General features: G+C 45.3%; 1 protein-coding gene across 1 annotated transcript; it reads left to right on the top strand.

Annotated features, from left to right (window-relative positions):
• The first annotated feature begins 12,091 nt into the window (after positions 1–12,091).
• Positions 12,092–12,948, top strand: LOC6588506 (calcineurin B homologous protein 2). The gene is made up of 4 exons (XM_002013551.2): positions 12,092–12,192; positions 12,250–12,513; positions 12,574–12,620; positions 12,674–12,948. The coding sequence occupies exons 1-4, from the start codon at positions 12,105–12,107 to the stop codon at positions 12,917–12,919; spliced, it is 645 nt and encodes a 214-aa protein (XP_002013587.1). The 5' UTR covers positions 12,092–12,104; the 3' UTR covers positions 12,920–12,948.
• The last annotated feature ends 520 nt before the right edge of the window (positions 12,949–13,468 follow it).

Genomic DNA, 13,468 nt, shown 5'->3' with positions numbered 1-13,468 from the left:
ATTCCCAAAAATAAATTGCTAACAAGGTTTTCCCTTTATTGAGTTGTTGATGGGCATTCGCAGCCCCCCACCCGCTGGCAGCCCCTCAACGACCAGAATGTTGTGTGCTAAACGTTGACAGTGAAAAGTGCAATCAACAATTACGTATTACGGTCTCATAAAGCGGCCAAGAAATAAATGTCAGTCGATAGCAGCAGCTAAAGGCCGAAATTGATTGGATAGCCAGACGACTGCTAGGGAGCCACAGGGCGAGAGGAGCCGCGGAAATTGATATTCAAAATGCAAACGATTGCCTATAAAGTATATTTACTATACGTACCTATACATACCCGTTTTGAATCGCTTCGGGGCTGTCAGTTTATTTAAGAAATATGCATATGGAGCAACGGCAGCGGCTACCCCGAACTAATGGGCCTGCAATTTGGGTTCATTTAAAGCAAAAATTAAACTGACAAACTGCGAAGAGATCTGGAAACAACGCCTGCCCATGGCCGAAAAATATGTGGAGTATAAATAAATTTGTGATATGGCTGGCGAAACAGCGAAAAGTTCAAGGTAATTGCCGTTGTCAAAGCAGCGCAACGAAAAGTGGGCGGACCCCGTGAAAACTTGGCCAACAATTTATGGGCCACTTGAATACAAGCAAAGGGTGTTGAGGTTGCACGCGAGCAATCACCAGAACCGAACCGAACTGGCAAGGATGTGGGATGGGGTCTGGGCTCTGCATCTACCCATGAGGAGGGTGCACTAGGAGAATGCCTGGAAAATTTACGTATTTTGCATAAACGATGTGAGAATTACTTAATTGCAGTTGGAATGGCTTCATACACACATCCACATTCACATCCACATCCACACTTATAAATATACACCAGTTTCCTCTGTGGGCGGCAAATTTATGAGTCTTTAGTCTCGACCCACAAAATGAAGTTGTCTACGGCACCAGACACCTGCTTGGGGCCATATGGCCATACGGGGGAATGTCACGTCAATCCCTTTTGTTTGCCACTCATATATGTATCTGATAGCTGAACATATCTGCAAATATGTGTATCCATTAGATGGCTGATTGCTAAAGTCGAATTTGGTCAACATGTTCTTGGTTACGTTAGTCAACAGTAAACAAAGTACGAGTATTACCAGTACCAGGGAGTGAAGGCAAGAAACAAAAGCTGGCATGGGCCTAGGCCTGAGTTGGTTCGGAATAACGAACTGCTAATAGTTTCCCTAATATTTGTAAGACTCTAACATTTTCTCTATTAAAAACCGCATTTCTTTAGGTTCTTCTTGAAAAGTGTATTTGCCATTCGACTTGCCACAGCAGGTTCTTAGCTTTTCCTTTGGCCAACCTCTTCGTTTGATTTTGGCATGTCTGCCAGCGTGGATGACGATGACGACGATGACTTTGAAAACAAAATTTTTACTCAAATGAGAGGGAAATGGCTTTCAGCCAAGTCAACAGGCCGAGCCAGGGCACTTGGAGCATATTAAGGGCGTCATTAGTGCGGCAGGCACTGCAAATTTGACAGGTGTTGGGGGAAGAGTGACGACATTTGATGGTCCTGACATTTGCCGCAGTGCAACGACAGCAACGGCAGCAGAAGCCTACTGTTGCAACATTGGGGGCGCGGACGTGCTGGCAACGGCGTAGGCCGTGTCGGGTCTCAGCTATTTAGCGGCAATTTGTATGTGCAAAAGTTTGCCAAATGGAAACGGAATTGCAGTTTAAACCTCATTTGGCGCACTCGATGAGCCACCGTCGACGGGCGTCGCGTCGTGGGCGGTCGATACAAGCCGGGAACAACGGCAACCGCCATAAAAATAATACTTTCAATAATAATTGCAAAGTGTTTTCTATTCCATTCAGCTGCCGCCTTCGTTTCCAGGCCATAAATCAGCGATTGCTCAGTCAGTCGCTGGCTCTGGCTCTGGTCTCTGGGCTCTGGACGGGCCTGGCGCCTTCTGCCCGAACATAAATTTAATTGAAAGACGGACCAGAGTCCAAACCGAAGCCCAAACCCAACCCAAACCAAAGTCAAGTCGTTGCCAAAGATGCCTGGAAGTGGTTGAGGCGTCAATTGGCAAATTGGTTTCCATGTCAGCCAGAAGGAAAAGTTAATTTTCTCGCCGCCATAAATAACCCGCACTGATCGACTGGAACTAAGCCAAGGAAAGATCTTTCCCACTCTGGAACTCAACTCCTATCTATCTCCAAAGATCTCCTCTGGCAGGTGAGGTGCTCTTCTACTCCCAGCCCCTGCCCGAGCCCCAGCCCCAGCCCTAGCCCCAGCCTTAGCCCATGCCGATTCCAATTCCAATTCTGGCCAAGTCCATGGGCAAAAGTATTTTAATGCTTTTTTAATTGGAAATGCACACACACGACCCGGCTGATGACGCCTCGAACCTTACTGCTTGTTTTGCAATTACGTAATGGCAATTTAATGATCGCCTCGCAAACAAACCGCAAATAGTCGTTCTAATAAATGATCCGCTGTGACGAAGCTGGAATGCCCTGAGGAAATGCGGGTAAACATTAATTAATATCGATATTCATTTAAATAATAGTAATTCATTTCATTCGAAATGCATAACCATCTCAGCGGCTACGATGCGAGTCTAGGAACCACGTACCATCGCACATCCGAACTACAGGAACTACCGGGTCTACAGTTCTTTGTAAGGCCTCATATAAAGAGCTTTAGGATCTATTTTATTGTTTACTAAACTTGAAGATTGCTGGACATGATAGATGATGTGTTTTCGTTAGTTTTATTATTCCTACTTCCTGGCATGTCCTTTCTGTCGATTAGTAATAAGTCCTCTAAGAGTCCTACCGATCACATAGCGAGATTATCAAACTTTTCGAATTTTATTATTCATTAATTGTCGATTGGGTTTAACTGAGAATTCTTTTGCAATTAAAAGGAAATACTACTTATATCACTCAAAAAATTGTTCAAATTCTCAAGTGATAATTTTAAAGAGAACCTACGGAACCTGAGCGGTAGAAGCTTTGACAGATTGCCACACAAATGATTTGTTAATTTCGTATAATTGTGGATTTGCTGGACTGGAAAATTTATGTGGCTACCCGTTTGAGGGGAGCAGCGAGGAAATTAACATTAATTAGGCACGAATCTCCATCGCCGAGCACGCCATGCCATGCAGCGGCAACGAATTCAATTTGATGCATTTTGGGTTTATTTGAAAATTTTCTCATTTTGTGGAAATTAATGAGCGCCCATTTGGCGCACTCCCCGACCACGCCCCCAATGCGCACGCAAACCATGGCAGCTTTATTTCTTCAGGTTCATATCGTTGCTTTCTGGGTTTTATTTTTTGTATTTTCGTAGAGAATCTGCCTTAGTTATATTTATAAAAAATTAATGGGCCAAGATAAATGGCAAACGATTTGTATTAAGAGACGTTTTTGGGAACAGAATTGGGCGCCGGGACCTCGTTGAGTGTCTTCGCTCTACTTACTTGGCGGCCCCCAAGGGCAGCGGGCGGTGCAACAGAGGTGGGTGTGTGCTGGCCATGAATCAGATATATACATATACGTACTCGTACATAAGGTGAATCCCTCGAATCGTTTGTGTTCTGCTCTGGGGTGTGGCAAGTGGAGCAACTTTCGGTTTATGAATTTGAAATAAATTGAAAAAGAAATAAGAAATCGGTTGGGCTATAATGATGATGAGGCTAGTGATTGTAGGCCAACCTCTGATGAGTTGTTGAAGTATGAGTCATAGTTTAGGGTTTTTTAAAGATATATTATGATGATAATGGGAAAAGAGTTAAGGGGTTAAATGGAATCCCTCAGTCTTCTCTTCAGTCTTTTCTCCTATGTAATAAGTAGGGGTATGTCTGAGAACTGTAGGATCTGTAGGAGAACAACCAGATCACACAGCGTTAAGGGATAGATCCTATAGACTATCTATCTATCAGCTTAGATGGAATAGCCACTAGCGCTTTCTCCCATTGAGTCCACCCATTGACTCCTCCCACTGATTACATTGCTTCCTCCAAGCCAGAGCTTCCACCAAATGTCTGCCCCCGGCCTTCCTTCAATTTCCTTATAAAGTTCACCTGCCCAGCCAATTAATTAATTAACCTTTGGCCCCATATCCATGTACTCCACCCCGTCCATCCCTGTGAACAGAATCAATAAGTGCATGTGGGGGCGGGACACGCCCACGAACATGAGGGGGCCTCCATTTAAAAGCCATTTCGCTTTGTCGCCGCCGACAAATTGCCGACATTTGCTATTAAAACCTTTTTGAACCCCATGGAGGGGCGGAAGGGGAACAAATAGTTGTTGTATGCTAAAAGTTTTTGTGGCACAGTCAATAAATCTGCGGCGGCTCTGGAAAATGTTGCAAAGGCAACATCGCGTCGGCCAACTACTTTAAAATAATTAATGGGTGCGGCCCAGCAACTGAAGTTAGCCAAGTTTTTCGCTGACGCTGCCGCTGCCTCTGACAATCGGCTAAATTATGGGGTCGCAGTGGAAATGGTCGGGTTTCCCGGGGTTGAGGGGGAACAGCCTTATGGTTGGGACTGCCTGACACCTGTCCCCGTTCTATGGCATCGATATTGGGCTGTGAATGCCATTCGCTGAGCCCAAATCCAAACAGCATCCAAGCAGCAGCTGCCACAATGAGGCAGTTAATTAACACATTACCGTGGCTGCGGCTCGGATTCAGGGGAATCTGGCCAATTGTTGCTACTGCCACCTGCAACAATCGTTGGGGATTTGACCCGGTTATAGTTTCTTGTTTGTTTTGGATGAGGCTTAGGGTTCAGTTTAGGTATTTCAGTGGGACTCAAGCCCATTCTTAATGCCAAATAGATTAAGCCCAGAGATCAAGCTCAATTTGGATCAATTATTAATGGCATCCCTCTCGATTGAGCAGCTGTTGGCTTCTGGCAAGTGAATAAATTCATTTGATTTGCTCTTTAATGGCCCAAAGTCTTTGCCGGGGGCTTGGCTGTAACTCTGTCCGTGCTGTGGCTGTGGCTATCCTCTGTGGCTGCATTTGTGTTAATTTGAATTTAATTGTTGGCCAAACCCGGAGTCAGCGGCGGACATTAACACATGCTTGCGAAGGCGCCTCGGACTCGGACTCGGAGCAATGTGTTTGGGTTAAATATTGTATGCCAGGAGTGGACACGACTATTGGGCCCTAGCCCCGGCCCCCTTGAGCAGCACCCCCCTCCCTCCTACAGATGACTCCTTTCTGGAGCTTCGTGCCTCAGTCTTTTGGCTCTATGTCATTTTAATGGCCGGCGCTGCTGTTGCTGCTGGTGCTGCAAATGACCAATGGCGTTTTCAACTGGTTGCTGCAGCTGTACACACACCCCCTACCCCTCTCCTGGCACTTACCCTTCCTTACCCCACCTGCTGCCACCCCAAACGAAACTGCGTGCAAAATTGCTGCAACGAAGCGAGTCGAGGCGGCTCGACGAGCAGCTTGAGTTGTGGCAGCCAAGACGTCTCTTGCCTCCCGGTAGCAGGCAACGCTGACAGGCCGCCGGCTGACGTGCCAACCACTGGCCACTGACCAGTCTCGATCCTCCTGCACTCCATCTCCACTGCAGTGTCAGGCGCTGTCTTGGACTCCATCGCCGTCTCTTAGTCGCAGCTCGAGGCCAGCATAACAGACGCTGCGCGTTTTTGGGGTAATTAATCATGCTGCATAAATTAATGTAACCAGAAGTTAATTAACTTAAGTTTATTTGCACGGCTTTTGCTTAGAGCCACGCTCGTCACTTGCCACGCTTGCCACAGCAAGAATCACTACACCTAGAGCGGGATTGCTATGGAAAATAAATGTGAAATGGGAGCCCAGACTATGTGTTCCGTCTACATACAAAACCTATAACACAGTTCTGAGAATATTTCTTCTCTGTCTTTATTTGATTCCCCTCAAGACAGCTCTACTGCAGGGCCAATATTCACCCACCTTGGGGCATCATTCCAAGGCTATCTGCAGACTCCTCTCAGGTGTGCCACAGCATTTCTGGAAAGTGTTTATCTGAGAGCGCAGATTTCAGCAATTCGGTATTCGGGATTCGGCATCGCCATCAGGCAAAGGCCTTTTAACTGCTTGCAAATTTATGTCTCAGCTTAAGAAAACACTAAATGAGTGCCATGCATTTTTTTATCGCACGCAGCAGCAGCAGCAGCAACAAAAATCCCAGCTTAAAAAGAGCATCAGAAAACAAGAACAACACAACAACTAATTAGACATGTTAAGGAACATGTTCGGAGTCTTCTTGTTGCTGGCAACAGGCATTAAAATGGTAACAGGCCCGAAAGTCAGCCAGCACACACATTTAAAAATGCTCAACTTAATTAATTGCACAGCAAATGCCGGATAAGGGACCCTTGAGAGGGACTCTCACTCTGACTGGAACTGGAACTGGAACTGGAACGGGGACTGGGACTGGGATTGGGGTTAAGTGTGACTAAAGCCAATGACTTGATATTTGCCGCACGATAGGATGCCTCTGGAATCGTTGCTGGACATCCCAAAGGGCATCAGCTGGAGTCGCGTTCTGTTTCGCTGCGCGTTGGTTTCGCTTTTCATTAAACAAATATCCAAACACTTTTGCCGCTGATCCGGCGACACAGATTACGACCCAGAATGGACCCGACCCTGAGTCGCCCCTCTCTCCCCCCTCTCGCCGTGTCCCGACCACATTTGCAATTTCAATTTTGTATCGCGAGGCGAAGGCGAAGGCGAAGGCGACAAAAGGTCTGCCAAAGTCTTGCCAACTTCTTAATGAAGTTTTATACTTTGAAGCTTCCCTCTTTTCTTCCTTTTCTTTTTATTTGCGCGTGCCCAGGGCTTAGGTTCGGTTTTAATCGAATTTTGAAGGTGTGCGATTTGACACCGAGGAATTTTTAGCCAACTAAAATATTTCCTTGAGTCAATCAATGAATAATGGTATTGGATTGTATAATAGTAATTGGAGATCTTACTTTGTTATGGCTCTGAATAAATAAACTACATTAAGGTATCTTATAGTTGAGAACCGCACTGTCTTCAGCCCTTTACATTCTCTTTATTCAATCAACTGCAGAATCCTCTTACGAAGCATCTTCCATCATCCCTCTCCGCATTAGCCAGCTTCATTAAGGCTAACACGCCCCCAACAAGATCAGGCACAACCACACGAAACATCGATCAATGAGCAATGATTAATTGATGATTCGAATGCATAAAACCATTTGAAGGCACAATCAAATTAAGGCAGCAAATAAATGTGAGCCAATTATTAAAACTTAATTTTGATGTAGACACCAGGCACCAGGCACCAGACATGAGACATGAGACTTCGTCTCCGAGCCGGAGTCCCCGTCTCCTCCGCCCCCTCCGCAGCATTTTCGATTACCAATTTCACAGCTCACTCCCCCAACCCTGTATCTGCCCCTGCCCCTAACCCGTGGCTGTTCATCAGCGGCGGCAGCTAATGAGCCAACATGCACTTGGCCAGCCAAGATGTTGCTGCTGGGGCTGCTGTCGATCTGGGGACGGCGACGGCAATGGTTGTACAACTAATCAAGCTGTTTCAGCTGCCAACTTTGATGCATTTCCCAAATTGATGCCCTCGGGATTGATGGCTGTGAGCATTCTGTGGCTCTCTGACATATGCAAAACATTTTGTTTGTACACTGGACGAGCGGAGATCCGAATGTATCCAAATAAATGAGCTGAGAATGCAGACAAATCACGGACGAAGAAGGTGAAAAAGCTGCCAGCTCAAGCTGAGAAGAGTAGTGGAGTAGATGATGATCCAAAAGTTGAGGGTCTGGACGACTAAGCAATGATCTACAGAAGATGAGAGATCAGAGGAGATAACATCATGCCCAACCTACAGCAGAAGAGCATCTTCAGATCTAATCAAACAGCAAAACAGTTGCCCCAACCCAGGGACTCCTGCTTACCAAAAACCCCTTATAACCCCTTATAATCAAGAGTTAAACAAATCTATTTCAATTTCTGAAGCAGCGCCAAATTAACCGCAGGCATTCAGTTTTCGGTTTTGTATCTGGGATTTCGGTGTTTTCTCTTTTTGAGCCTCGAATCAGCTCGCTGTTTGAAGTCTCTCCCTCGGCATTGTTTCTGTTTCTGATGAGTATTGATGAGTTTTAATAAATTGCTGATGAGTTGGCCGACTTGGGGCTGGGGGCTGGCTGTTAGAGATACCAATATCTCTGAACGGCGACGGGGACTGGGACGGGGGGCAGAATCAACGCCTTGGCTACCAAGGGGCAGGGCACTGCAGCCGGGCAGATGAGCATTTGAGTGATGCGTTTTTGAAAGTGGCGTCGAATTTCTCAACCGTGAAGCGCCATGCAGAGCAGCGGTAATTGAGATGCTGCCTGATCGGGCTCCGACTCTGCGACGCTCCGACTCTGCGACTCTGGGCTCTTGGGTCTGGATCGGTGAGATCTCGGTGCGAGTGTAGCAACGTGTATCCATTTAATTGCCGCCATTATTAAACTCATTTATCGTGTTTTCATTTCAAAGTGTTCAGGTGTCCGTGTCCGTGTCCGTGTCCGTGTCCGCGTCCGTGGCCGCGACTGTGGCCGTGTCTGAGTCGGAGATACTGTGCCTCTGTTCGGGTTCGGGATCGGAATCGGGATGCAGATGCTTGGGTGCAATTAGCGTGGATAGCTTGAGCAGCTGCCTACGATTTGAGGCTGGCTGTGATGCAGCGTCTTACACGGGAATTAAGTTGTTTTGCTTAATTAATAAAAGTGGTTTTTAATAGAACGCCATTAGCCAGCCAGTGGCCACGGGGCAGCCAAACTAAAGACTCGGCCAGCAAACCAGACGGAGGCTTCCTCGAAACCTCTCTCTGACTCAACACCCACCTCTGGATCACTTCTCTTTGGGTTGGGCGACTGCACACGGATGGAAAAGTTTCCATGTAACTCGGACATTAAGCAATCTCTTGGCTTGTCACACTTTCGAGTTCATCAGTGTCAAAAGCGGCGATGATGATGATGACAGGGCAACCGGAATGTTTCCCTGTTTTCACCGTCACATAAACTCATATAATTAACATAATCATAATCAACAAAGTATAAACATTAAATTGAGGCTAATTACTTTATAACCGACACTCAACTGCGAAACATCTGACAATGTTGTATGTTGAATTACCCCCAACCCGGCAGAAAATAAAACTGAAAAAACATGTTCACTTGTGGCAAACTCGTTTCAATTATGAAGAATCCAGCGAGCGGTCTAAGCGAGTGCTGATTACAGTACACCAACAACAACAGAAATACACCAACAGTATTCCAACAAAAAAAGTACAGCAAGAAAACAAATAATACAACAAAAGCACTTCAACTAAAAAATTGTTGGTGCTTAAACTCTAAAAAAAAAACACCAACAAGAGTACACCAACAACACCAAGAAACACACCAACTGTCAACCGGATGGAGCCGGAATAAAAGTAAATTGTGCGATAGCCCGACAGTTTCACACATGCGAATGAAATTTGATTTAATTTTTGTCTAAATGGAGGCTATGATCACGTTTCTGATGTCCGCCGGCATAAAACTGCAATTGTCTCTTGGATAAAAGTACACTGAAAGAAAAGAACACACACACGATGTGATGATACCGTAATATATCAGTCAAAGTGATCCCAACATCGAACATAATCGATACTCATATGAATCTAAGCTTTTATCTTCTTTACATTTAGTATTCTACTCATATGCCTATAAATTTATACAACAGTACATCAACATATCACCAATAAACAAACGATATCTGTTGATGCTACTCTTTCTTGGCTGCCTCCTCCAAACGTGCCACAAATTTCGGGGCAGTGTGCATGGAGTGAGTACTCTTACTGCCAGAGTTGCCGGCCAGCAGTAGCTTACAGCCGTTAACCATTGACTGCAACCGGTAACTGGTCGTACTGCCGGTCGAAATGCGGGGCGGGTTGACTGAAATTTGAGCAAGATTAAACAGAAAAGTTTACTCAAACCTCCGCTTTGGATTTTTATGACAGGCGCATGAGTCCGTGTGCAATTGTAAGTGCGCCATATAATTTACAGATAATTATTATAATTACAGGTTATTTTCAGTTAACATATTTGTAGTCGCTGTTGCCGGTCGCCGTCGACTGGCCACAGCTGAGATTCGTTTTTTGTCCGGCCATTGCATATACATATGTATGTGTGTAGGAGGCAACTAGCTACAAACATATTTTGGTAATAATAATTTGATGGTTTCTCAATTAATTAAATGCGCAGAAACATTTGTGGCAATGTTGGCCCAAATTTTGGCGGAAACAAAAGACTTAGGCAACGAACTAAATCCCGAAAAAGAGATCCATCTGCTGAGGGTGGTACAGCTTGGAGTCTTTAATGTCAATGTCAATGTTCAGTGCCGTTTGTCCAGAACAAGGTAGATTGAAGAAATGATAAGCAGAACATTAAAAATTCTACGAATCTTTTCCTTTGGAGCACTTTCATTCCACCTAATTAGGGGAAAAGTTTCGAGCAGTACCTGAGTCATCTCTCCCATAACTCTTTGGCCACTTATGCGTTATGGCCGGCGCAAAACTGAAGCTGAAACCGAACCAAAAACTGAAAATATTGTATCTCTGCCGTTGGTCATAAATAAATTTGCCAGTCCGAAAATATCTACAAGGAAAACACAAGCGACTGACAATCTATGGGGCAGGGCCGTTCAGGACAGGACTGGACAGGGTTGGGCTGGGTTGGGTTTGGTCTGCTTTGGTTGTGGCTGTGGCTGTGGGCTTGGAGCGCGATAAAAATCGCTGGCAATTTGTTAAATTTAACGATTTTCAACCTCAAGCCAACGAAAACTGTGCCGAAAGTTGGTCACTCGCCCCCGTCCTGCCCTCAGTCCAAATCCCTCCGTCCTCCGCCCTCAGCCCTCGGCCTCGCCTCCCCCGGCTTCGACTGTTTTATGGCCAAATAAATAATTAAAATGATGCGTGGTGTTAAGTGCCGCCACGTCGAGAGAGTTCCGAAACTCTTGGTGGAGAACCACTAAACCACACGCAGTCTGCAGTGTCTGCCGGTGTCTGGCATTTCTTTTGAAAATTTGTCATAAATTTATCGCTTTCGCGACTGGGTTCACTAAACCTCCACTGTCCCCTGGACAGATCTGGGCTCAAGCCCAAAAAGAGCCGGGATCGGGGCACGTACTTTGTCGTAGTCCAAGCTTAATTGCTTGTCATGTGGCACACATTTTTGCCACAAATTGGCCGCCAGATATCCGAGACGTGACCCCCGGCACGCGGACCACACAACGCCTGATGTTGTTCTAAGACTGCCAAAAATGATATGATCATCAACTCCGCCCAAGGCCCATTGTGGCGGTCAAATATACCCGCAGAAAAATTATGTAAACTAGCTCCAGAATGGTATAAACGAAGTTCCGATACTCTTGGAAAGTGTTTTAACATAAATAGGATGTCAGGAACTAACCAAATCCATTCAAATCATTGAAAACCTAGAACACAGTGGTGTCCTAGTAAGAGAATCTTCTCACTTCCCCATCCCTCAGTGCAAGCCTCTAACTCTCATTCATATACCCATCATTTGGAGAACTATAAAATGTAAAGAGACACTCTTTTCATAAACAGTTTTACGCCCTTAACCCCTGAACCGGTTCGGGGTTCAAAGAATAAAACTAAAGACGGACACGCAGGCCTCATTAAAGGCGGCCACAACACAGACAGAACTACAATCCAAATCCGAGTCCGAGTCCGAGTTCAGTTTAATTTTCATTTTTAATGAACTAATATGCTTTATGAGACTCGACTTGCTCCACACAGAATGTCACTTGTCGCAGCTTCTTGTCTTTTGAGATCTCAATGGTTTTATGGGTGTACGCAATCGTAAAAGACAACGAGAAATCTCCGGCCAGACCGATAGAGAGCAACACATAAAACGAGGCTCAGACCTAATCTTAACTGATCTCGAAAGGCGGTTATCAAAAACAGGAAAACTGAAAATTAAGTAGCAAGTGCCTCATTCTTTCCTAGTAAATTCTGTCAGGTTTATGAGAATTTTTGGGTACATAGGAAACTCGAACAGAATGGGTGGATGTTGCTGCAGAAATCCCACATCTCCGTATCCCACAGTCCCAATGGAGTTTATGGATAGCCTGAAGAGTAAGACACAACGTACGTGAGTGGTGAAAGTAATCGAGGAATCTCAGAAAGTACTGGCTCCTCCCCCAGTGAAACCCACCCAGATACAGTATCTGTACAATCGATTCTGTCAAATTTCTGGCGAATATCGTCCTAATCAGGTGCAGAAGTACAACTTTTACTCGGGCCTGTTGTCCCTGAATCCCCTGCTGCCAACGATCCTGAACTGCATGTTCGGCGATAAGAATTTGATCACCTTTGTAGAGTTTGCCATGTTCCTGAGCACCTTCCAGGCGCACTCCCTGAAGACCAAGACGGGCGTCAAGAACGAAGGAAAAGACCGCAAGTTGAACTGTAAAAGATATCCTTTAAAGATCGACCATTTTCTGCATGGTTTTCCTTCCTCACTCACAGATCTGTTCAGTATGTATGATCACAACAAAGATGGGCGCATCACCAAGGTAGATATAACATTAAGTAAAGAATAATATCCATTTTAATATCCCCTTCACAGGTGGATCTAGTGATCATAGTGCACAAACTATTCGCGCATATGATGGATCATCTGCAGATCATGCGCATAGTGGACACAATGATGACGGAAATGGACTGTACGGACACTAATCAAATATCTTTCCGGGACTTCTGCAAGGCCTTCGAGGTCTTCGACATGGCCGAAATGATGGTCACCTTTATACCCGAGTTCCGGGGACGTTCCAACGACGATGGGAAATCTTCAAAGTGGTTTTGTTGGAAGTGAACCAAAAATAAAATATCTTTCTAACTATGATGCACTTCAATAAGTGATTGAAACTTTATTGATATTCATTGAATGCTTAAGCAATTTTAAGGGCCGATAAAATGCCCTGAACCAGACCCAAAACTGTATTCACTAGGTCCAGAATTTGCTGCAAAGTGGGAAGTAAGGCCGCCACCAAATCTGGGACCAGGGTTCCTGTCAGACCCGTGAGCAAGTCAACAATGTTAGTCAACGCAGAATTCTCCACGGAAGTCAATTGTCCCACCAAGTCGCCAACCAGAGCCATAGATGGAGCCATCAGATGGAGAACTAGGACCTAGGGAAACAAGTAATGCAGTGGATTATTTAGCATCTAAGTGTGTCTCTGCACTTACAGCGAAGCAAATCATCTTGCCCATCGAACCCAGATTCAAAATTGCCATCATGCTTATTACTTTTAGTGCTTGAAGTATAACTATACCTGCATAATCCACAAAACAGACTTATATGGGAAAAATGCAGCCACAAACTGTCACGACTCTTCCCTGGAGATAGTATATCCAATATAGA

The sequence above is a fragment of the Drosophila persimilis genome, unplaced genomic scaffold (genome assembly GCF_003286085.1).
Source record: "Drosophila persimilis strain 14011-0111.01,24,50 unplaced genomic scaffold, DperRS2 tig00000000-arrow-pilon, whole genome shotgun sequence".
NCBI lineage: Eukaryota > Metazoa > Arthropoda > Insecta > Diptera > Drosophilidae > Drosophila > Drosophila persimilis.
The sequence above is the reverse complement of the archived record's forward strand: the minus strand, read 5'-3'. Positions and strand labels throughout refer to the sequence as shown.

Bases quoted from the DNA above. Each gene is read 5' to 3' on its own strand.
- LOC6588506 (XM_002013551.2), top strand. From the start codon at position 12,105: ATGGGTGGATGTTGCTGCAGAAATCCCACATCTCCGTATCCCACAGTC. The intron at 12,514-12,573 runs GTAAAAGATATC...CCTCACTCACAG, and splicing joins AAAAGACCGCAAGTTGAACT to ATCTGTTCAGTATGTATGAT. The intron at 12,621-12,673 runs GTAGATATAACA...TCCCCTTCACAG, and splicing joins AAGATGGGCGCATCACCAAG to GTGGATCTAGTGATCATAGT.